Raw genomic sequence first — 25,108 nt, 5'->3', positions numbered from 1 at the left:
GTCTTCCCAGTACACAGCTTTTGAAAGCAGAAGCTGTTGTTACTGTGAGTAAAACGATGAAATTTATAGATGGGCAAGGAGTGTTTTAAAAAATATTTTCCTATGAATTGAAAATACATTTACAGAGCTTATCACCTTTATCATTCATACCAAAGACTTAGCAAAGATGGGTAACTATGTAATTATAAGGTGGATGCCAGATTTCTATTAGGTAAAAGTGGCACATGCAGGCTGGACCACAGGGGCCTTATCTGTGGGTCTCAGAATACTGGACACCACTATACACTTGAACACATTTTAGAGATTAGTACTGGGTACCTAGGTGCCATGCCATTCTAACTGAATGACTCAGAAGTAAAAGTTCCTAATTATAACTTATCCTGAGTTCAGGTTTAATATTAAGAGTACATGAAAGATTATAAGTGTACTTCTAAAAGTCAATATGTCCAGGCTGTAAACGCAACTCACTCAACATATATTCTCTGAGTACCTTCAACAAACAAGCAACTGTTTATTGTTTGTTATTTTGTTAATTTGTTATGTATTTCTTTGCCATTATAGTGCAGAATTTTATGGGATGAGGAAAGTGTGTACATGAGGATTATAGTCTAAAAGTCTTAGAGTATTCTAGTGACTTCTAGACTAACAAGCAGTTCTATTTAGATGCCTCCTTCTGTGAAGCAAGAGGTTTCAAACTGTTTCCTAAATTTCCTTCCAACTGTGATATTGTGTGAGTTTGTAGTTGTTTTCTTATAGTCTATATCAAAAGGATATCTTAATTCTGGTATCCTATAATTTGGATTATCTAATGGGATATTTCACAAATGAAGGAGATGCTAATAATTACAGTGGAGTAACATAGGGTTGCTTCATCTCTAACATAAGTTGGTTCAATGACAAATAATGGGGAAAATCAGGAATACAGCACATGCATATACATACACAAAAAGACCTTTTTCATCTATGTACGTAAGTGATTGCTATGCTTTTGAGCTGTATTTCTGATACACATATCATTAATATACATAAAAGTCATATACACAAAAAAGTATATAATCACTATATATCATATATATATTTGATGTATATGATATATAGTAGTTATATATATATATACTTATTTATATAATATATATTTATTTCTATAAAGTGTATATATATATATATATAAATTATTACATATACATATAAATCATTAATGGAGAAGCAAATGTGTCAAATAGAGCCCAAGTAACAGGAACCTTTCAGAAGATCCTGTGTTGCAAGCCCTTGAGTGCATGACCATGGAGGTCCAGCCTTGGGCCTCAAAGTATCTGTGGTGAGAAATAGTTTTAGCCTGGGGAAGCTTCAGCAAATCCAGAGAAGACTGTTTCAGTGCAGACCTTTAGGGTTTTGAAAAGTGCTGATGCCTCCTGCATCATCCCAGTCTAATACTGGACCCTAGTTAAGAGACAAAACTTCTGATGATGGGACACAGCTCTGGCCTGGAGCTGCCCATTATGACATAGGTACTGATGTGATCCCATTTTATGATACAGGAGTAAGGTATTGTGAGATGGGAGTAATACGTTTGGAATTGAGTTTAAGCAGGTCTGGGAGGTATGAATATGTTTCATAAAGAGCTGTCCCAGAGTCTCATGTCACGACCTCATGTCAGTACCTCTATTTCATGATGCTTCTCTCTCGTTCATACTTATAGCCCCATGGGAGATCTCATACGATTGACTCATGGAGGAGGAAAGAATTCAAATGCTTAAAAAGATGGGTCAGGCTGATGTGTTAGGTAGATAACAAAGGTTAGTAATGACAAAATCCTTCCTGTGGGTAGATCTGAAGAACAGTGTAATTGTTATTCATTTAGAGAAAGAGATGGCTTCAGGCATGGATATATATTGAGTATTAGCAAAGTGAATGATCTGGAAGAAATCAGACTAGAAGATTGGATTCAAGGAGTCTGGACAGGGGTATGGGGATGGGCTTATAGGAGTTAGCACAAATACCTTTATGCCTGAGAGCCATGCTCATCAGAAAACAAATACTGCAGAGAAGGCCCTTTACAACCAGATGGACTTTATTACCTGCCCATTGATATTAGCCAGACTCTCAGACACCCCAGTTTGTTAAATAGACCCAAGAATAGAATGGCCTTGGTGATAGACACAGGGGTTATACTTGAACCTAAAGGCATGGCCTCCCTCTCCAAGACTGATGTAGCCACTATTACTGCTAAATTAACATTGCATTAACATTGGCAGTGGACTCAAATATTGTACCATTCTGTGGGGGAGACTGAGCAACTATTTGGTGGCAGGTCAATTAAGTTGGATCCCTATGACCTTGGAGAAGGCAACAGTTAATACTGGGATATGAAACATAGTTTGAATTTGTGTTTGCTTTTTCTGCTCACAATGCCACTGCTAGCTCCCACATCTGATGGCTCACAGAATGCCTGATCCAATGATATGCTGTCCCACATGACATTGCTCCAACCAAAGGACCTTTGCTACATCAAATGAGCTGCAATACGAGTTTGTAATCACGGCACTCCATTCAGCCCCTCCCCTACCCCACCCCCAACAAAAAGCCATTGACCTGATAGGACAGTGGAATAATATTCACCTTGAAAGACTCAGCTAAGGTATCAACTTGGGCAAAAAACCTCCAGGATGAAGTTTATATACTAAACCAACAGCTCATATCAGATGTTGTGCCAGTCATAGCCAGAATAACCACCTCTAGAAGAAAGGGTGGGCCCTTATATCCAATCACAATGCCCTACTTGGAGATCCTTTCCCAATATCCTTTCCCTATAACCTTAGACTTTGCCAGTTAGAATACTGATTCTTAGAGTAGTGGCAGAGGCAGTTCTATCAGAGGACCCAGTAAGAGTCAAAATTAACTGAGAGTTGTGATTGATTTTGCATGTGATATGACCACCATACACTTCTAACTAAATGGACCAGGAGAGATAGTAAGAGGTACTATGCTCATCACCATGAGGAAACAGGGCTACTGTGTCACAATCTGAGCCAAGAAAAATATGACTAGAACTCAGAGATGTTCCATGTCCAAATAATTGGGAAACTGCCACAACTAAAATTCCATGAAAGAAAGAAAACTAAGAGCCTAATCTCTTGGGATTAAGATCTAGATAACCTCACAAGGCAGCATCCTAGACCAGCTGAAGTGCCAGTAGAGTCTGAGGCAAATCTGGAATGAGTGGTAGAAAAGATGGGTGATCAACATCAGTTAAGGCCCCCCAAATTAGGACGAGTATCAACTATTGTACTTGGTGTACTGCTTCTATTTAAATCTTTGGGGAATTGCAACTGGCCATCACTTGGAATGATTGTACTTGAACTTCCTTCTTGGGGAAGATGAAGAATGTTGTTCTACATGCTATCTGGATTTCATAAAATGATGCAGGTGAACCTGAATTATGCAAGAGGTTTGCCTGTCCTGGGCCCAGTTTATGTGCTTTTCTATGCCTACTCAAAGAGTCCAAAATGCAGTACTTGGATGCAATCTCAAAAACGACAGAATGATCTCTGTTCATTTCCAAGGCAAACCATTCAATATCACGGTAATCCAAGCCTATACCCCAAACAGTAATGCTGAAGAAGCCGAAGTTGAATGGTTATATGAAGACCTACAAGACCTTTTAGAACTAACACCCAAAAAAGATGTCCTTTTCATTATAAGGGACTGGAATGCAAAAGTAGGAAGTCAAGAAACACCTGGAGTAACAGGCAAATTTGGCCTTGGAGTACAGAATGAAGCAGGGCAAAGGCTAATAGAGTTTTGCCAAGAGAATGCACTGGTCATAGCAAACACCCTCTTCCAACAACACAAGAGAAGACTCTACACATGGACAACACCAAAATCAAATTGATTATATTCTTTGCAGCCAAAGATGGAGAAGCTCTATACAGTCAGCAAAAACAAGACCTGGAGCTGACCGTGGCTCAGATCATGAACTCATTATTGCCAAATTCAGACTTAAACTGAAGAGAGTACGGATAACCACTAGACCATTCAGGAATGACCTAAATCAAGTCCCTTATGACTATACAGTGGAAGTGAGAAATAGATTTAAGGGACTAGATCTGATAGACAAAGAGCCTGATGAACTATGGACAGAGGTTCATGACATTGTACAGGAGACAGGGATCAAGACCATCTCCATGGAAAAGAAATGCAAAAAGGCAAAATGGTTGCCTGAGGAGGCCTTACAAATAGCTGTGAAAAGAAGAGAAGCAAAAAGCAAAGAAAAAAAGGGAAGATATTCCCATTTGAATGCAGAGTTCCAAAGAATAGCCAGGAGAGATAAGAAAGCCTTCCTCAGTGAACAATGCAAAGAAATAGAGGAAAACAACAGAATGGGAAAGACAAGAGATCTCTTCAAGAAAATTAGAGATGCCAAGGGAACATTTCATGCAAAAATGGGCTCAATAAGGGACAGAAATGGTATGGACCTAACAGAAGCAGAAGATATTAAGAAGAGGTGGCAAGAATACACAGAACTGTACAAAAAAGATCTTCGCGACCCAGATAATCACCATGGTGTGATCACTGACCTAGAGCCAGACATCCTGGAATGTGAAGTCAAGTGGGCCTTAGAAAGCATCACTACAAACAAAGCTAGTGGAGGTGATGGAATTCCAGTTGAGTTATTTCAAATCCTGAAAGATGATGCTGTGAAAGTGCTGCACTCAATATGCCAGCAAATTTGGAAAACTCATCAGTGGCCACAGGACTGGAAAAGGTCCGTTTTCATTCCAATCCCCAAGAAAGGCAATCCCAAAGAATGCTCAAACTACCGCACAATTGCACTCATCTCACATGCTAGTAAAGTAATGCTCAAAATTCTCCAAGCCAGGCTTCAGTAATAGGTGAACTGGGAACTTCCAGATGTTCAAACTGATTTTAGAAAAGGCAGAAGAACCAGAGATCAAATTGCCAATATCTGCTGGATCATTGAAAAAGCAAGAGGGTTCCAGAAAAACATCTATTTCTGCTTTATTGACTATGCCAAAGCCTTCGACTCTGTGGATCACAATAAGCTGTGGAAAATTCTGACGGAGATGGGAATACCAGACCACCTGACCTGCCTCTTGAGAAACCTGTATGCAGGTCAGGAAGCAAGTTAGAACTGAACATGGACCAACAGACTGGTTCCAAATAGGAAAAGGAGTATGTCAAGGCTGTATATTTTCACCCTGCTTATTTAACTTATATGCAGAGTACATCATGAGAAACGCTGGGCTGGAAGAAGCACAAGCTGGAATTAAGATTGCCGGGAGAAATATCAATAACCTCAGATATGCAGATGATACCACCCTTATGGCAGAAAGTGAAGATGAACTAAAAAGCCTCTTGATGAAAGTGAAAGAGGAGAGTGAAAAAGTTGTCTTAAAGCTCAACATTCAGAAAACTAAGATCATGGCATCTGATCTCATCACCTCATGGGAAATAGATGGGGAGACAGTGGAAACAGTGACAAGCTTTATTTTTTGGGGCTCCAAAATCACTGCAGATGGTGATTGCAGCCATGAAATTAAAAGACGCTTACTCCTTGGAAGGAAAGTTATTACCAACCTAGATAGCATATTATAAAGCAGAGACTTTGCCAACAAAGGTCCGTCTGGTCAAGGCTATGGTTTTTCCAGTGGTCATGTATGGATGTGAGAGTTGGACTGTGAAGAAAGCTGAGCACCGAAAACTTGATGCTTTTGAACTGTGGTGTTGGAGAAGACTCTTGAGAGTCCCTTGGACTGCAAGGAGATCCAACCAGTCTGTCCTGAAGGAGATCAGTCCTGGGTGTTCATTGGAAGGACTGATGCTGAAGCTGAAACTCCAATACTTTGGCCACCTCCCACGAAGAGTTGACTCATTGGAAAAGACCCTGATGCTGGGAGGGATTGGGGGCAGGAGGAGAAGGGGACGACAGAGGATGGGATGGCTGGATGGCATCACCGACTCGATGGGCATGAGTTTGAGTGGACTCCGGGAGTTTGTGATGGACAGGGAGGCCTGGCATGCTGTGATTCATGAGGTCACAGAGTCGGACACGACTGAGTGACTGAACTGAACTGATGCCTACTCACCCCCAACATGTCTTCAGCTTTTGACCACTTGCTCGATCGAGAGCCACAGCCAGTGCCACCACTGTCTCTTTATCTCCTAATTCCATCAATTTATCAGTCTCCCTTAAGGTGAAGACCAGCCATTGTCGTGACCCCAATGATATCTGCCATGGAAATATCCAGAGTGAATCTGTATGGCTTTCCAGACCAGACCCAGGAAAGTTCTGTCTCCACTGGGATATTACTCCCCAGATGCTGCCCAGAGGAGACAGATTATACTACTGGAGGTATGAAGGAGTTAATGCCCCATGGAGGTCTTTATTAGTGAACTAAAGAAGATGGTAAGGAACTGGTATAAATAAACGACTTTTCCTCCACCTAGATAATCTTTCCAAAGAGGAGAAATTCCATTATGACTTCTCTGGAGTTGTTCCATGTGGTCAAGTAACCAGCTTTGTTTTCTTGTGAAGTTCTTCCCAGCTCCTTAACAGACCACCTTATGTCTGCTTTTGCTTTTTCCTTTCAACCCTTCTCTTTTTTCCTCCCTCTGGCTGTCCTGGGATTGTTTGATCTCAGGCCCTGCCTTCGAGAAAGCAAGGCTCTTAAACTCAAAAGTTTTTGCTTACCGATTCAAAATTAAACTATGGTACAAACAACTCTAGCCTTCCTGATTGAAAAGCTTCCCGATTTTGGTGCACCCAATTATATTCACTATTTTAATGTATTAATGTAATTTTTTTTTGGTAGTACTAGTGATAAAGAGCCCACCTGCCAATTCTGGAGATGTAAGAGACACGGGTTCAGTCCCTGTGTCAGAAAGATCCCCTGAAGGAGGACATGGCAGCCCAGTCCAGTATTCTTGCCTGGAGAATCCCATGGACAAAGGAGCCTGGTGGGCTACAGTCCATAGGGTCGCCAAGAGTCGGACACAACTAAAGTGACTTAGCAAGCAATGTAATTTTTCTTTTTAAAAAACTTACAGTGATTTTTTTCCTCTGCCCCATTTTGTTTTATGCATTTTTCATTGCTCTGGTTTATTACACCTTTATTCTATAGTTCTCTTACATTTGAACTTTTTTTTTTTTAATGCAGAGAAACCTTACGCTGGTTGGTTGTCACTTTCAGGATGTGTATCTATTGAATGTTTTCTTGGGAGAAACATGCAGTGAATGTCAGGTTTCATCTACGTATTCCTGTATATAAGTTTTGACATACTGGAGTAATATAATACATTTTAAATATCAGTTTACAGATTTCCTCCCTGCTTCCCTAAGTCACTTCCTATAGAACACTAAGCTTTTCAGACCACACTGTCAGACTTGTCTTAGGCAGGGAGGTATACTCCATTGTAGTATTCCACACCATAGTCAGGGACTTTACAATCACTGCTTCCCTTTCTCACCACTCCCCCTTATAGTTATTATTTCTGATAGAGATTCAGGGACAACATACATTGTAAACCCTTGGTACATTTATTAGTATTAAACAGGAATACTAAGTTAATATTTCTATTAGAACCATATATTGAAAATAAAGCTCAAAATCTTACCTAGTAAGCTGATGTATCACATTTGCTATGTACCTCAGATTTGACCTAAGCACCCGAGTTCTTCTAGACTTGGGTATCTTTAGCTTTTTAAATTATGTGTTTGTTTTGGTTGTTGCTACTTTGTGCTGAGTTTGAACACCCTGTCATCTGAGTCCACACAGAGAACTTGACTCTCTAATTCTTCAACCTTCCCTCCTAATCCCCCTTCTGCCATGAACTTCCCTTACTCTAATTGTCCATTGATTAATTACCTCTGTGAATGTTGTGTGATGAAAGCTAATCTATGGAAAAGTTGAGACTGAGATTAATGTTCACAGGAATTATAAAGACCTCAGGTGGAAGATGCAGCAATACTATATTGCATTCCTGTTGAAACAAAGCAAAAGCAGCTACAGGAATTTGAAAGCAAGTCACATTTTTGCACACCATCCATTATTCGTGCATTTAACAGGATGTTAAAGATTCTACATCTTCTGAATTTATTAGCTTGGTATTTAGCATGGTTCACAGCCAAAATAGCAAAGATGGTTCATTATTGCTGGTTAAATTAGCCTCATGAAAATGTTGTTGGTAAAAGGTTACAGAAATGAATAAGAAATCTAACCAAGCAGCATATTAAATCATTTATCATTATAATTTAAAAAGGCATTCTGATGATTTAAATTAACTTGGCTAAAGGGTAGAGAATTAGATAAAAGTTAATAATTAAAACCTAGATGACTTGATTAGGTCTTTTGATAAAGATGGGACAAAATATAGGCATATAGTATTTACTTAAATTGTCCTTGGCAGAAATTAAGACCAATAAAATCATACTTGATCATACTATTTATGGGCTTTAAAAGAATTATAGCTATATTATACATAAACTTCAGACATGGTTAGATAGCTCATTCCAGATAATTTTAGTTTGAATAGTCAAAGCCTAGAATTTAGTTATTTTTCTATTGAGGTTTAGTATGATTTAAAAAAAAAAAAAAAAACTGAATGGCCTCTCTATATATTAAGGGTAGTACGTCTTTGCCATCTTTGTGAAATTTTTGTCAATAAATTAAATATACTTTGTTTCTTGATATATAGAACCGTGGGCTTCCCTAGTGACTCAGTGGTAAAGAACCCACCTGCAATGCAGAAGACGTGGGTTCAATCCCCAGGTCGGGAAGATCCCCTGGAGGAGGGCATGACAACCCACTCCAGTATTCTTGCCTGGAAAATCCAATGGACAGAGGAGCCTGGCGGGCTGTGGTCCGTAGGGTCACAAAAAATCAGACATGACTGAGTGACTGAGCATACAGAACTTTTAATTTTTTGTGTGAGCTAAACGATTCATATCTTCCTTTGTGTTAAAATGATTTTTTCCTAATAAGCACAAAGTTTTCCTGAAAGGGATGGTCGGTCAATTAGTTTGGCAACCCTGACAAAGCATTTTGTATGGATGGATTTAAGATAACAATCAATGTTTTCTCTTCTTTCCATACTTAACAGAAACCAGGAGCTAAAAGAACTTGGTGAGCTTTCTCCACACTGGGACAATCTACGAAAAAACGTCCTTACTCACTGTGATCAAATGCTGAATATGTACCAAGACATTCTGACAGAACTCAGCAAGGAAACAGGTGTGAAATCAATGACTTCACATATTCAAAGTGAAATGAGTTTCATGTATGTTATGTGAAAGCAATCATAAGTATTATTATGAATGTAGAAAAGCCAATTTTGTTTTTTTAATTTTCAACTCTACCATTTTGGCATGAAAAGCAAAGAAGAAAAAATTGTACTTTTTTCCCTCATGGCATCATTTATGGGTAACAGAATTTTTTAAATTAAATTTCTGAGGAAAAAAAGCAGCTCGTGCAGGAAATATTTTTCTTCTGAACTTTTATATCAGATGGACTTTTCAACACCTGTTTGTGCACTCACACACACATGCACATACCTATTTACTAATGATATTCAATTTTTTCCATCTAGGGTCCTCTTTCAAATCAAGCAGCAGCAAAGGAGAAAAAACATTAGAATTTGTTCCAATAAATCTACATCTGCAAAGAATGCACGTACACAGCCCTCATTTGAAAGGTAGGGATATAGTTTTATTTTTCCAATGGACAAATCATGTTGGTGTGTACTTCTTTAAATGGCTTGACTTTTGGAAGAATTTAAAATTCTAGCAGTTATACAAAGATGAAGATGAAACAATTGAAGCTGATAATGACCTTAAACACTGCGAGAGAAACCACTGTATTTTTGTTGCTGTGTTTCTGGACAACACTTTGTAAATATGGTGCTTGGACTCAGTTGCTAGTAACTACACAAAATAAGTATTAGCTTCCTGAAGTATGTTCAGCAATTCCTAATAGCCTCCCATTGTGCTACTATTTGAATAAGAAAAAAAGGTAAAACAAGACTGGTTCATTTTGTATCTATCCTGAGAAACCAAAGTCCAAAGGTGGACTGAAAGGCTGTTTCTCTGACTTAGTGGTGACTACCAACAGGATCATACCCTTCTCTAGGAGAAGTGGATTTATCAGAAAGTGGTAGAGTATTTTGATGTACTCAGTTTTGAGATACATTTTTCAAGAAAATACATATAAATTTTCATAACATACTTAAATAGCTGTAGAGTGAATAATAAGATGTTGCTGCTACATAATTCCTTGCCATTTCTCAGTATGAAGTATATTTTAAGTTTTCTTCTCATTTCCCTTTTTCTTTAACTTATTGCTGTATCATTTTTTGTGAATATTTGGGGGAGCCATCTGCCACTATTTATCAGCAAAAGGACCATATTATGATATTTGTCCAACAGCTTTGTTAAAGATGCCATCCACATCCTTTACCTCTCAAAGCTCTCTCTGTGTGAATAATAAATTCTATGGTCATCCTACTCATCTTCCTAGATAGCCAAAAGTTCCTTCAGATTGTCAATCTTTCATGCTAAGTCTATCAACATATACATACAAACACGCACATAGTCATTCACAGATGCATCTACAGAAGCATTCTAACACACAATTTTGCAGCCATTGTCACAATAGAGAGGTCCAATCAGTTCAGTTGCTCAGTCGTGTCTGACTCTGTGACCCCATGGACTGCAGCACGCCAGGCTTCCCTGCCCATTACCAGCTCCCAGAGCTTCCTCAAACCCATGTCCATCAAGTCGGTGATGGCATCCCACCATCTCATCCTCTGTCATTCCCTTCTCCTCCTGCCTTCAATCTTTCCCAGCATCGGTCTTTTCAAATGAATCAGTTCTCATCAGGTGGCCAAAGTATTGGAGTTTCACCTTCAGTATCAGTCCTTCCAATGAATATTCAGAACTGATTTCCTTTGAGATGGACTGGTTGGATCTCCTTGCAGTCCAAGAGACTCCAACAAGAGTCTTCTCCAACACCACAGTTCAAAATAGAGAGGTTAGACTTTTTTTAAAAAGTTAAAATGAAATCTACTTTAAAATTACCTGAAGTTTTGTAATCAAAAAAATTTGTATAAGTTTGTGTATACTGATTGTCTATACACAACTAGCTAACATACAAGTTCAAACGTAATTAAAATCATTCTGACATATGATTGTATTATTGATGTGAGTGAAAGTTGTTCAGTCATGTCCAACTCTTTGCGACCCTCTGGACTATACAGTCCATGGAATTCTCCAGGCCAGGATACTGTAGTGGGTAGCTGTTCCCTTCTCCAGGGGATCTTCCCAACCCAGGGATCAAACCCAGGTCTCTCTCATTGCAGGCAGATTCTTTACCAGCTGAGTCACCAGGGAAGCCCATTGTTGTATTATAAACATATTATAATTATATTGATTATTTATATTTAATTATAATTGTAATTGCATCATCATATACCTTATCAAGTATCTGAAATTTTAACATGCATCTTGTTCACCAAAAATTATGTCAAATGAAAGCACTGAATTAAAAGCAAGACGGATTGGCCCTAAGGCATTTAGAAGCTCTTCCTTGATTACTTGTGTCTATTAATAATTTGAACATGTGTTATTTGCTCAGTCTTGTCTGACTCTTTGTGACCCCATGGACTGTACAGCCCACCAGGCTCTTCTGTCCATGGGATTTTCCAGGCAAGGATTCTGGAGTAGGTTGCCATTTTCTTCTCCACGGGATCTTCCTGACCCAGGGATCAAACCCGGGTCTCCTGCATTGCAGTCAGATGCTTTACCATCTGACCTACTAATGGTTTTTAAAAATCATCAAAAACAAAGTCATAAAGAAGCTAGGACATTCAAAATCTATCTGGCAGCAACATAATTTTTTTTTCTAATAGCCAATATGAAGAGACTTTTATGATACAGTACCAAGTTTATATATTTTAAAGTATAATAGAATTTCAGCTTTACCACTTTATGTTTGACCTTAAGCCTGTTATTTAATCTTTCTAAGTAGTGTTGTTCCTGTCCTGATTAAGTGAGCGAGAGCATATAAAACATATAGAATCAACAATAATAGTTTTTGTGATACATGTGATAGTTGCCATCACTGGAACAAAGCAGATTGCCGGTTTTTTCATGACAGTTAAAATTGGAGGAAAGTGATCAGTATAGAGCCTATTAAGACACATTGAAATCTTCAACCAAAAAAGTAGCCACATTTAGAGAAACGACGATTTAGAGAGGCATTTTGGAAAAATCATCACTTGCAAGTTCTATGACAGATGAAATAAAAAGAAGAGAGAAAATGATAACTCAAGTTACAGCTATGGATGGATAGCAGTATCATTAAACCAAATAGTCTGTTGGAAACAAATTGATATGAATTTATACTTAAATATCCGTTCAAATATTTGGTGATGATCCTTAAAATACTTCCAGTATACAAAGTGAAATTATTAGCTAGGTGGGCTTTTACTTTCTACTTACTTCTTAAAAACAAAAGAACCATTTATATTATGCTGTTTTTTCCCAGGTTAATATCTGAAAATAGACTAGAGTGAACTGGTATGATACAAGGCATTAAATTATTTAATTGTTGTTTCTGCAGTGTAAAAGGAACTGGCAACTAAAATAAAGACATTTGAAAAAGCAAACTGAATTTCTTCTGATTAGTTTAGTGAGATATGTATCAGTTTCCTACAGCTGCCATAACAAGTACCACCAAGTGGGCGTCATAAACAACAGAAATGTAATGACTCACAGTCTGAAGGCTGGGAGCTAAAATGAAGGTGTTGGCAGAGCCATGATTCCTCTGAAACTTAATCTTAGCTTAATCTTTAGCTTTCTTTAGTTTTCTTTGTTGATATATCACCTGATCCTCAGTCTTTGCATGTCATTCCCCTTTATGTCTTTATATCATCTTCTGTGTTTGCTTCAATGTCCCCTTTAAGGACATACCAGATTAGGTCATGTTGGATTAGGACCTGCTCTAATTACCTTATTTCAACTTGATTGCATCTCTGAAAACCTTATTTCCAATTAAGGTCATAGTCTAAAATACCTTTCTGAGGGGAGGGTGGGCACAATTCAACCCATAATAAGATATATAAAAGAATTTTTTATTTGTGATGACAAATACCAAACAGTAGAGAGTAAAGCTAGATTTTGAAGTTACAGAACTAGGGTGTGCGTGCTCAGTCACTAACTCATGTCCAACTCTGCGACCCTATGGACTGTAGCCAAGCAGGCTCCTCTGCCCATGGAATTTTCCAGGCAGGAGTACTGGAGTGGGTTACCATTTCCTCCTTCAGGGGCTCTTCCTGACTCAGGGATCAGACTCACATCTCCTGTGTCTCTTGCATTGGCAGGCGAGAGAAATAGGGTACAACTCATCAACTAGAGAGTTTTTCACATGTTTTCAGAAAGACTGATTTCTTTCTTTGAACACCTAAGGGAAAAAATGTGCAAAAAGACTAGAGATTAATTAAAATTAATTAAATCAAAAATTAATTTGAAAGTACTGAATTCTATTACATATAAATTTTCCCCCAAGGCTACTCACATATCATATATATGTGTGTGTGTGTGTGTGTGTGTGTATATATATATATGAGACATGCAAGTCCTACATATAACATTATAAAATTTGTATGTATTAAAATATTTATGTTTTTGTAATTTTAAACATTATTTTAAATTGAAATTCAGTTAAAGTAGGTGCTTTCTGGACTAGATCACCAACTCTATATTATCATAGAAATTAAAAACTTGACTGACTTTTTGGGGGCTCTACGCCTTACTTTTCCTAGTTTGACCAAATTCATAACCTTTCTGAGCTTTGATTTTCTTTATTTGCAAAGTATAATGTTTATAAATGGTAGTCAATCAGATTTTCTACTTACATAGCATATTTTTTAATAGCAGATTAAATGAATCATAGTTAAATGTATTTAAGATCTATAGTTACTGATTTGAACATTTAGCTGAATTACAGACAACATTTTGCAAGGTAATGATGCAAGTAAGATTCGCCAAGCCTTGGTATTTCACTGGTGAATTATTTCGAGGTAGTACACATCTCTTTTCATTCTTACCATTAGTAAATTGCATCTATGCACATTTGATTAATCTATCTGCTATATTTGGAGAGGTAGTTTTGCAAACAGTAGCAGGAAGATTCACCAAAGACAAGGCTAATGTCTAGCTCTTGAAACAACTAACTGAGCGGAACTAATGTTGTCATGTCTCATACTGACAAATGAAATAACCTTCATTTAACTTCAGGCGCCCCCAGACCCATTAAGTGAATTTTTCATCCTTATCCATTGCTTATATGCAGCAAATAGAATAGCCACCACTATAGGGATCTTAGCAGCTTTGACTACAATAACACAAAGCCCTGGAATGAAGAAGACAGTTTCCATCTCCAGTACATTTTCCTTTCATAGAAAAATAGTTGTGAATATTACACATTATGGATTCTTGTGATATTCTATGTTTAAGTTATTTTATATGTGACACATATATAATAGTATATAATACATAGAAAAGAACGGGAGGAAGGAAGAAAGAAAGGAGGGAAGAAATGAAGGAAAAAAAGAAAGAAAGGAAAAAGGAAAGAAACTACTATATTATACTGTAAAGCTGCAGTTGGAATCAGGTGCAAGATCGGCCTGGATTTACTGTTTAATATGGATGAGTCAGCTGACTTTTCTGCCCCTTCCTCTTCTAATCTCTACACAAGCGGAGCTATTAAGAGCTCCCGTGTTTCTGTATCTCAAGAGCCTGGGTATATCACCTTATCAATGAAACACAATTATCTTGTAGATGTATTTAATGGTGATGCCAACCTGCTCGGACTATTTTGAAACAGATTTCCCTTAAAATTCCCTATTGTCTTGTGATTCATATCCAATTTATTTTGTGGGCCATTTTAAAGTCAGGGTTTATGTTTTAAATTGTTCCTTGAAGTGAGATCAGCAGGTCTACATTTTTTTTTTTTTCATCAGCACGATTTTTATAGTTGTAGGAATATGAAAGAGATCTTCTGGGAAAAAAAGACTTATTATCTCATTTTATTAATAAGTGGCTTTTAAAAGGCTATAAGGTAGCCCTACTATTAGATTTCAAACAACCTAGTATCTTTAGCTTAAGGAGACTCAACAGCTTGAACTCCACTTTCCTTATATGGTGCAGGAGATGCCATTTTCCTAAAGCCAACAAATTTTTGAAATACAAAATATCAAAGAAAATATGCATATTATTTTTTAAAAGAGAATAAGGTTTTATAACATTTATATAAAATAACTTTCCTATAAAAGTTTAACTTTTTTCCTATAAAATGGAAACCTTTTTCTATAAAATGCTTAACTTTCCTCTAAAATAAAAGCCCCATCTATATTTTTATAATTGTCTCAGTACCAAAAATCTGGAAGTTAAGGGCTATTCATATCACAAAAGATAGTGTAAGGAGGATAAAATGAGGAACATCTTAAAATGAGACAAATATCACTGATCAGATTATCTTAGAATTTTAATGTTTTGATTGATTCTTTTTTTGTAGCCTATGTGATTTGTCCTAGAGAAAAGCAATCAGTTGTAGCTAATTCTAACTAAATTTAAAGGAATAAAACTGCTCCTAGGATATATTTAAAATATGCTGTTGAATAGAATGAATAACTGACTTCAGTGAGCATTTTAGAATATATAACACTTTTCAATTTTATTTTATTTTTAAATTAAATTTTATTGGAGTACAGTTGCTTTACAATGTTGTGTTAGTTTCTCTGATGAAGTGAATCCTTATATATATATACATATATATATATATGTTTACCTCCTCTTCTTTGGATTTCCTTCCTGTTTAGGCTGCAACAGAGCAATGAGTAGAGTTCCCTGAGCTATACAGTAGGTTCTCATTAGTCATCTGTACTGTTGTATCTATACATACTATCAATATTGTGTATATATCAATCCCAATCTCGAAATTCATCCCATCCCTCCCCTTTCCCCTGGGTCTATACATTTGTTTTCTATGTCTGTGTCTCTATTTCTGGTTTGCAAATAAAATCATCTATACCATTTATCTCAATTCCACGTATATGCATTATTATGCAGTATTTGTGTTTCTCTTTCTGACTTTCTTCACTCTGTATGACGCTCTCTAGGTCCATCCATGTCACTTCAAATCACCCAATTTGTTCCTTTTATGGCTGCGTAATATTTCTTTGTGTGTATGCACCAGATTTTCTTTATCTATGCCTCTGTTGAGGATGCTTCCCTGTCATAGCTGTTGTGAGTAGCGCTTCTGTGAACACTGGGGCGCATGTGTCTTCTGAAATTATGCTTTTCTCTGGGTGTATGCCCAGTAGTGGGATTGCTGGATCACAGAGTAGTTCTATTTTTAGTTTTTAAAGGCATCTCCCTACTGTTCTCCATAGTGGCTATATCAGTTTATCACTAATATGTTTTTTAATAATTCATCTTTATAAAATCTAAATATGTAAAATACATGTTTTCTAAGAGTTTTTTTTTTTTTTTTAAGCCAGAACAAGTTAAGTTTAATAGCTGGTTGACACTCGAAGATGTTCATAAGACAAGTTAGGAACTGGATAGTTTAGTGTGGAAGAAGTCAGACTAGCCAGAGATGGAGATTTTATAGGCTTCTGTAAAAATATAGTGTTAAAACTAAAAGAGATGAGTTCATAAATAGAAAATAGAATAGAAAAGAGTAAAAGTCAGAATTTTGAACATGAAAGAGCTTGTTCATAACTTTTGAGGTTCTTAACTATAGATGAGTTTTAAAGAATGCTAGTTTCTTCATTTAGACTTAAAGATAATTGGCTCTTTTTTGAGTGGAGCGTGTTTGAGTCGCTTGGTTCTCTTCCTTTGTCTACTGTTTCAAAGTATCTTAGTTCCAACATAGATGACTAGGATTCCCAACATTTCAGTGAGATGGATGAATAAAGAGAAGGTTTCTGTTCCTAGAAAGTAGCTTCAGAGGATGCCTGAAACTATGGATAAATTGAAGAGACAGATTCTCCATGAAGCTAGCAAAGCTTAGGTTCAAGCCTTTTCATGTGCATGGGCTTCTTAATAAGACCCTTTATAATTTAATGGCTGCAGTCACAACCTGCAGTGATTTTGGAACTCAAGAAAATAAAGTCTGTCACTGTTTCCATTGTTTCCCCATCTATTTGCCATGAAGTGATGGGACCAGATGCCATATTTAATTTTTTTGAGTGTTGAGTTTTAAGTTAGCTTTTGCACTCTCTTTCACCTTCATCAAGAGGCTCTTTAGTTCCTCTTCACTTTCTGCCATAAGGATGGTATCATCTGCATATCTGAGGCTACTGATATTTCTCCCTGTAATCTTGATTCCAGCTTGTGTTTCGTCCAACACAGTATTTTGCATAATGTTTCTGCATATAAATTAAATTATCTGGGTGACAATATACAGCCTTAATGTATTCCTTTCCCACTTTGGAACCAGTCTGTTGTTCCATGTCTGGTTCTCTGTTGCTTCTTGACCTGCATACAGGTTTTGCAGGAGGCAGTTAATGTGGTCTGGTATTCCCATCTCTTTAAGAATTTTCCATAGGTTCAGTTCAGTTCAGTCACTCAGTCATGTCCGACTCTTTGTGACCCCATGAATCGCAGCACGCCAGTCCTCCCTGTCCATCACCAACTCCCAGAGTTTACTCAGACTTATGCCCATCGAGTCGGTGATGCCATCCAGACATCTCATTCTCTGTCATCCCCTTCTCCTCCTGCCCCCAACCCCTCCCAGCATCAGGGTCTTTTCCAATGAGTCAGCTCTTCGCATGAGGTGGCCAAAGTATTGGAATTTCACCTTCAGCATCAGTCCTTCCAATGAACACCCAGGACTGATCTTCAGGATGGAGTGGGTGGATCTTCTTGCAGTCCAAGGGACTCTCAAGAGTCTTCTCCAATACCACAGTTCAAAAGCATCAGTTTTTCAGCACTCAGCTTTCTTCACAGTCCAACTTTCACATCCATACATGACCATTCCACAGGTTAATCTCCATCAATTAAAACTTCTCTCTTAAAAAACACAAAACAAAACAAAAACTGCTCTCTTCCCTCCTCTTCTTGGGTGTTGTTGGAAAGGCCACAAGTTTTCTTGGATCTAATAAAAATCATAGATGTCTCTTTTGGAAAATTGAGTTTGGAATATGTTTGATTTGTGTTTGATCAGACATGTGGAATTATCCACATGTTTTTAGTCACTTTGGTATATTGTTGCTATTGCTGATCACCCAGGTTTTAGCAGAAATGTAGTGTAATTCATTGCAGCATCATGCCCCCCGTGCCCGACCCACAGGTAGTTTAAATTGATGCACAAACTGATTTTATTTAGAAGACTGAGCCTCACTATCACTTTCCTTTTCAGACTAAAATTTTTATTTTTTTTAGAGAAATAGCAAAAGTTGAATTATCAGCCTTCTATGCTTAATTGATAGGATTTTTTTCTATAGGGAAAATAATCATAGCTAGTACTTACTAAATGCTAACTTCTTATAACTACTTCCCACTCCATCTTCTAGCAGAAGAACCATGTCATAGAGAGATTGTATACTTTTCCCAGTGTTGCACAACTTATACCTAGCAGAGCTGTTATTTGGAGCCATGGACTTAGAGTCCAGTCAGTAACAAACTCTTCACTCTCCATTCCTGGGTTAGAAGTCAGAAATCCCTGGGTATAAGGTCTTTAAGACTTTAGATGAAGCAGACAACTACTCAGGGTCCTCAAGTTTCTCATCAGATAAGTGAAAGTGGACTAGAATTTAGTGTTGGCGGTTTTGAGTGATCCCATGATCACTTGAGAAAGCTGTGATCCCCCCTTCCATGAAGGAGAACAGAGTCACTAAGACAATCAACGTCTGTTCGTGGACACCTTAGAATCCTTTTCTTAGGTCTTAGGTTAAAATCCTTTGGACTAAGAAATCTTAAATTTCACACAAATCTAATATGTTGCTAGTTTAAGAAAAGATGGCTTTCCAGGTGTGGTGCTAGTGGTGAAGAACTCACCTGCCAATGCAGGAGATGTAAGAGATGTGGGTTTGATCCCTGGAGGAGGGCACGGCAACCCACTCCAGTATTCTTGCCTGGAGCATCTCATGGACAGAGGAGCTTGGTGGGCTGCAGTCCATAGAGACTCACAGAGTTGGACATGACTGGAGTGACTTAGCAGGACTTTCAGTTGATTAGTGACTTTTTAAAAGAAGACAAGCTCAGCACTCCAACAGTCCATTAAGTGACTATTCAGTATCTGCCTTAATGGCTCTTTAGTTTGGGTTGTACTTCTGGGGATTTTTTGTGACCTTGAGTTCTCTGAATGCAGCTGAAGTCTTTTCACTTGAGGACCTATTTTATTTAAAAAATTTACTGTTTCAGATGTATTTGGCTTGAACCACTATGAAAAAGTCATGGTATTTACCTGAAGCTAATAAAATAATTTATGTTTTCCCTGTAAATGAGATTGGAAAAACAACCAAGGTGTCAGATATCAAAACCAATTTGAAAAGGATCTACTATGAAATTAGATTTTTCAAATAAAATGTGGTTTAACAAGAGGGCATTCACTTTGTCTTTCTTATTATAGGGATACTTTTCATTATAATGTAAGATGATGGCATGTTTTGAAGTGGTAAACTTAATATGTATCAAACTTGATGACTTTCAAGATCAAAGGATTGAGTTTTAATTTAAATGTATGGGTTTTTTATTATTAAAAAAAACAAAATATCTCACTGGAAAATAGATCAAGACATTTTGTGTATTCTTTCCATGCCACCTAAGGAAATTGCAAAATTCAATTGCATGCATTCAAAATTGTGTGATGTAGTATACACAGGCAAAAAACTGTGGTGTATAGATTATTTTAAAGGCACTAGTACTGTTGTGTCCTTGAATCAAAGTACTGTAATATTTTGGCTCTTTTCTCTGCAACTTTTGGTTGAAAGATTGTTCATTATTGTTGAATTTCAATATGATTGCAAATTAAATGATGCAAAACACAATGAAGTAAAATGCACAAAAGACCAATTAATGTGTTATCTCAGTAAGTATATAGAAGAATGAGAGAACATGCTGTTCAACACAGTAGTATATAATTAAGATGTAGTCATAAATCAAGCAAATATTATAACTTGTTTAGGTGCACAGGTGGCTTTTAGAAAGATTGATTAGCTCGTCTTGCCCCCTTGAGATGTGAGTTCATTGTTATTCCTGCAAAATTAAACAGAATAATTCCTCACACTTCCCACAGTGTGAATGCTTCAATGCAAACAGCATGCTGGAGATAAATGTTTGCAAAGTGTTCATCTCCGTGTCCAATCTTGTTACAGATGCTCTCTACGACGTCATCACCGTGGGGGCCCCAGCTGCCCATTTTCAGGGATTTAAGAATGGTGGTCTTCGGAAACTCCTGCATAGATTTGAAGCAGAAAGAAGAAAGTAAGTGACAACAGAATGCATTCATGATATTATCTTCCCTTTGGGGAAGGTTTTTTGTATATCAAGTTAGGATAAGTAAGCTTGATCCATCACAATGAATAGTTCTTGACATCTCCAACCATGCCATTCAGGAACTTAGAGCTGTTGAATTTCAAAAACAAAAAACTTGAACAGAAATTAAAATAAATGAAATGGCTGTGATGGCTAAGCATATTACTAATAGAGTAGAACTATGCTAGCAGAAAAGTTTTCCGGAAGCCATCCTACTAATAAATAGTATTCTAGTATCAATTTATTGTAACTCAATGGAATGATGTTCAGACAGATATTTAGCTGAAAGCATAGTCTAATTTTCTGTGAAGGCAAAGACACTTAATGGAGAGCATGAGTCCTAATTTATGACTCTGACCCTACTAGTGATTTCCACTGTGGCCTGTGGCAAGGCACTTAACTGTCCTATTATTTAATTATTCCATTTTAAAAAGAGCCATCCATACAGAACTCTATTACTTAAGTGATGAAGTTAAAAGAGAAAACTTTCTATTCCTTACAGAAAAGGAGACACAAAAACCGAAGTATTGTCAGTGTTGTTTATAATTTTAATTTATTTTCTCAACCTTCTGTTTTGTTCTTAGCTACTTTAAAATATTGCATTAGTACTGTAGTTTATCCCCACATGTACCAACCAAATTTACCCTGTTATATCCTCTGGTTATGACCATACTCATGTAAATTTTAACGAGTGTTATCCAAGTGTGAAGAGTAACTTTCTTTTCCCTTTCAAGTAGTTACTCTTCTTGAATTAAGAGCTCACATTTGGGGCATTCCTGGTTGTCCAGTGGTTAGGATTCTGAGCTTCCACCATGGCGGGGTCACATGTTCAGTCCTTGGCCACGAAACAAAGATCCCACAAGGTGCACAGGCAGCCAAAAGAAAAACAAAGAACTCCAATTTTGAAAGTTAGGGGGAAATAGTTATGTTTAGTCATAGTTGGTTTAGTAATAGTATTAAATAATCTGAGTGGCAAAACTAAAACCATTTTTAAAAAGCTTTATCACATAACATATTTGTTATTCACTGTCCAGATGTTCAGGAAGAAAGCATTTAAAATAAGTTGGAATTGTACAACTGATGTACTGTTATATAAATGTACAAGCTAGCAATGTGTATATATATATATGTGTGTGTGTGTCTGTGTGTGTGTGTACATTTTAATATATATGTCTTTCTTGTTTTAAAGAAATTATCTTTCTATTGGTACAATACTTTTAAATCAGCTAGTGTTCTTATTAAGATTTTTCCAGTTTTTTATTTTGGTTTTAATTTTTCAGTGGGTAAGGAATATAGTTCTGTGAGGTTGTATCACAGATGTAAATTGGACTAACCATCACCATAGTCATCATAAACAACCATCCCATTATCACATAGAAACTCCCTAGTGTTATCCCCTAATAGTCACACTCTTCCCCCAAACCCTTCTGCTGCAGAAAGTGGTTCCATTGCATTACTGTTGGAATAGGGAGTGGACATCAGAGTTCCAACTAGGGGCTCTGAGAGGAGGGTCACCTCTTATTTAATTCATGGAGGTTGGATGTCAGTTCAGTGACAGACCCCATGGGGAAGGGGATGCCATCCATTTACTGAAATGAGAAGAAGAGTGGAATACAGGTTTGTGCCTGAGGGCTTTACTGGGCAGGGATATTTCTCACTATCCCCTTGCTGCACCATCCTTTGAGTGGAGGGGTACTATTATGTTGTGATATTCACCCTCAGGCATTTTATGGTTAAAAGCTTACTGTTCTGTTGGGCTACCCTTTTATTAGTCCTTTGACTTTTCTTGGGTGCTATTTATTTGACCTTTTGCTTCACTGAGGGCTTCCCTTCTATCCAAAGTGAAATGTTTAGGAGGCAAAGAAGGACAAAAAAACAAGCAAATGTGGAAATAATTATGATGTCATTCCTTAAGTCCTGAGGCTCCTAGCCAATCTGTTTTCTTCTCTCCACCTCTTGGTGTCTTCTGATAAATGAGTTATATATTTTGTACAGAGTAGTTTGTTTTGTTTTGGTTTTGGTGGTTAAAGGGAAAAGTAAAATAGATTGTGTTTATTCCATCTTGTCTAGAACTAGAAGCCTCTATCTTGAGAATTTACTATTTTTTGGAATCAAATTTTAAAGTGCATAATACAATTAAAAGATTGAAAATGCCCACAGGGTACATAGAATTTACTTGAGCACATAAAGCACGTGTATGTGAAACATGGAATCTATCCATATAATTTCATAAAATATCACTATATGCTATGGGCAAAGACAAATGTTAAGTTGTATATTTAAACATTGATATTTTGAGCTTTAAATATCTGCATGAGTATATGAATTCTCCAGTGTTCTTCACTTCTCGTTGGGGTGTTTATGTATATATAAACACACACACACACATTCACAAACACACAGAGCTCTAAGATCAAATCTAAAATAAAAAAGTGAGTCCAATGCTTGTAAATGTTGATTTGCTTTAGCTTTTTCATATGTGCTATTTATCCCATTGCTTTATTGATGACTTTATTGATGAAATGCCATTTTTAAAATTAAAACAATAGCTTAGCCTAGATCTTAAAAATACTCTCTATAGGGTAGTGGTATGGGACAAATACAGCTTGTTGAGGCAATACCCAGATGAGTATAGTATCAGCCTCTTCATCAAGTTGAGCAATAACCTGAGCAAACATGTCACACCTAAAGTGATATCACATTAATCAAATAATTTTCTGCAGGCCTTTTCAGCAACAAATATTGCATTTTTCAGCCACAAACAGTAATATAGAAATACATATGACTATATGATATGAGACCTTATTTACATTTGGCAGGACAGAAAATAGCATTAAGTGAAAAAACTTTACTTCACCTTTTCTTTCTTTTGATAACCCTTCCCCCGCCCAAAAAGAGATAGCTGCATCTTTTAGATATTTTTAGGTGACCCACCGCAGCTATTGTTACGACTTCCCCTTCATTTATTTTCTTCTCAGCTAAGCCAATGAAATACCATCATCTAGGAACAGATGTAATTTATGTGTCTGTTCCTTCGTGATCTATTTTTTGATGAATACATTGACCACATAATGAAAAGCATTTTAACATAAGAAAGCATTGCTTATAGTATTCATATAATGTAATTCAGATCACATAAAAAGTATTTTCAAGACTACAAGATAATTAATTAGGAAGATTGATATTTTTTAAAGCACAAATGTCTCAGTACATTAGTCCCTGTTCGGAAACCATCAAGGAATCCATGCTCATTCATTGAGCATTCAAAACCTCCATGATTTCACCTCACTGACTTTCTACATTCATTTCCTCCTTCTCTTGAAGTTGTTTCTTTATGGTACAGAAACTATTTTATTAATGGATTTCACTTTTCCATCTCTTCCCCTTTTCTTACTCTGTTGCTGTTTACAAAAACTTACTGTTTTTATCTCCCCGCTATTTTTCATTTCTCTCTGTAAAAATCATATACATAATCCTATTTGAAATTCTACACATAGTCCATCCTAAGACTCTACTTTCTCCATCATGTCTTCCTGATTTCTCAAGTTGATCTGACTCTTCATCCCAATGTTTTATTTTTACTTCCCATATAGTTTCCTAGGTCACAGTTATGGCATGCTAGGTTTGTTTTAGTCCAGTACTTTTATAATAGTTTGTGATTTCCTTAACTAAGAGATGATGTCTTTTTGAATTTTAGATCTTCTGGAGTGTTCCACAGAGTAGATTCCATAGATCAAACTCAACAGGCATTGGAATTCACACGAGTCTGATTTAAAATTCCAAAAACTTCAGTGGGAGATAAAGTTTCACAAATAATCGTAATGCAGTAAGGGCAGTATTATATAGAGTAGGGGTGCTCAACCTTGGCTGCGAATTAGAATCACCTTTGGAGCTTTAAAATATTTAAGTCAGTCCTGGGAATGGAGTCCAGGCATTGTTAAGTTTTAAAAGCTTCTCGGGTGAGACTGATGTGTGCCTAGGGTTGAGAACCATTGATACAAATAGTGAATAGTGCTGGGAGAAGACAGAATGGTGTGGAGGCTAGAAACAGGAATAGCGGCACAGGGGAGTTAAACTTGAAAACTGTATAGAACCTCAATTAGCCTCTATCAGAAGGAAAGAAAATCTATGCAAAGGAATATTTGTTGTAATACAGAGGAAAAGCATTACATCTTGTTACATGGAAATTTTTCTTTAAAGAATCCCTCACTCATTAAATTGTTATAAAATGGAACCAAAGATGGTGATAAAGCAGTAAGAATTTTGATCTGGGAAAGCTTGGGTCTGAATAACATGAATGAATAAAAACCAAGCATATTATAGAGCTTTTCATGCTTTAGAGATGAGACGTTTTAAGAATCAAAATGCAAATTACTCATATATTATTTTTTGGTGGGTTTGTTTTTTAAGGTTTTTGTTGTAATAAAATATTGGTAACATATAAAATTTACCATTTTATCTATTTAACCATTAAAAAATCTTATTAAAATATAGTGTACTTACAGTGTTGTATTAGCTTCAGATGTACAGAAAAGTTATGTACATATCGGT

At 36.8% G+C, this 25,108-nt stretch overlaps 1 protein-coding gene across 3 annotated transcripts in view; it reads left to right on the top strand.

Moving 5' to 3' along the window:
• Positions 1-25,108, top strand: part of INPP4B (inositol polyphosphate-4-phosphatase type II B) — an 851,446-nt gene that overhangs the window by 648,636 nt on the left and 177,702 nt on the right. For all 3 annotated transcript variants that reach the window (XM_061142404.1, XM_061142406.1, XM_061142405.1), the window contains 3 exons: positions 9,121-9,251; positions 9,607-9,711; positions 20,398-20,506. In XM_061142404.1, coding sequence (XP_060998387.1) covers positions 9,121-9,251; positions 9,607-9,711; positions 20,398-20,506 — 345 coding nt within the window. The remainder of the gene's footprint in view (positions 1-9,120; positions 9,252-9,606; positions 9,712-20,397; positions 20,507-25,108) is intronic.

Source organism: Dama dama, chromosome 5 (genome assembly GCF_033118175.1).
Source record: "Dama dama isolate Ldn47 chromosome 5, ASM3311817v1, whole genome shotgun sequence".
NCBI lineage: Eukaryota > Metazoa > Chordata > Mammalia > Artiodactyla > Cervidae > Dama > Dama dama.
Note: the sequence above shows the minus strand (reverse complement) of the source record. Positions and strands in the feature narration are given on the sequence as shown.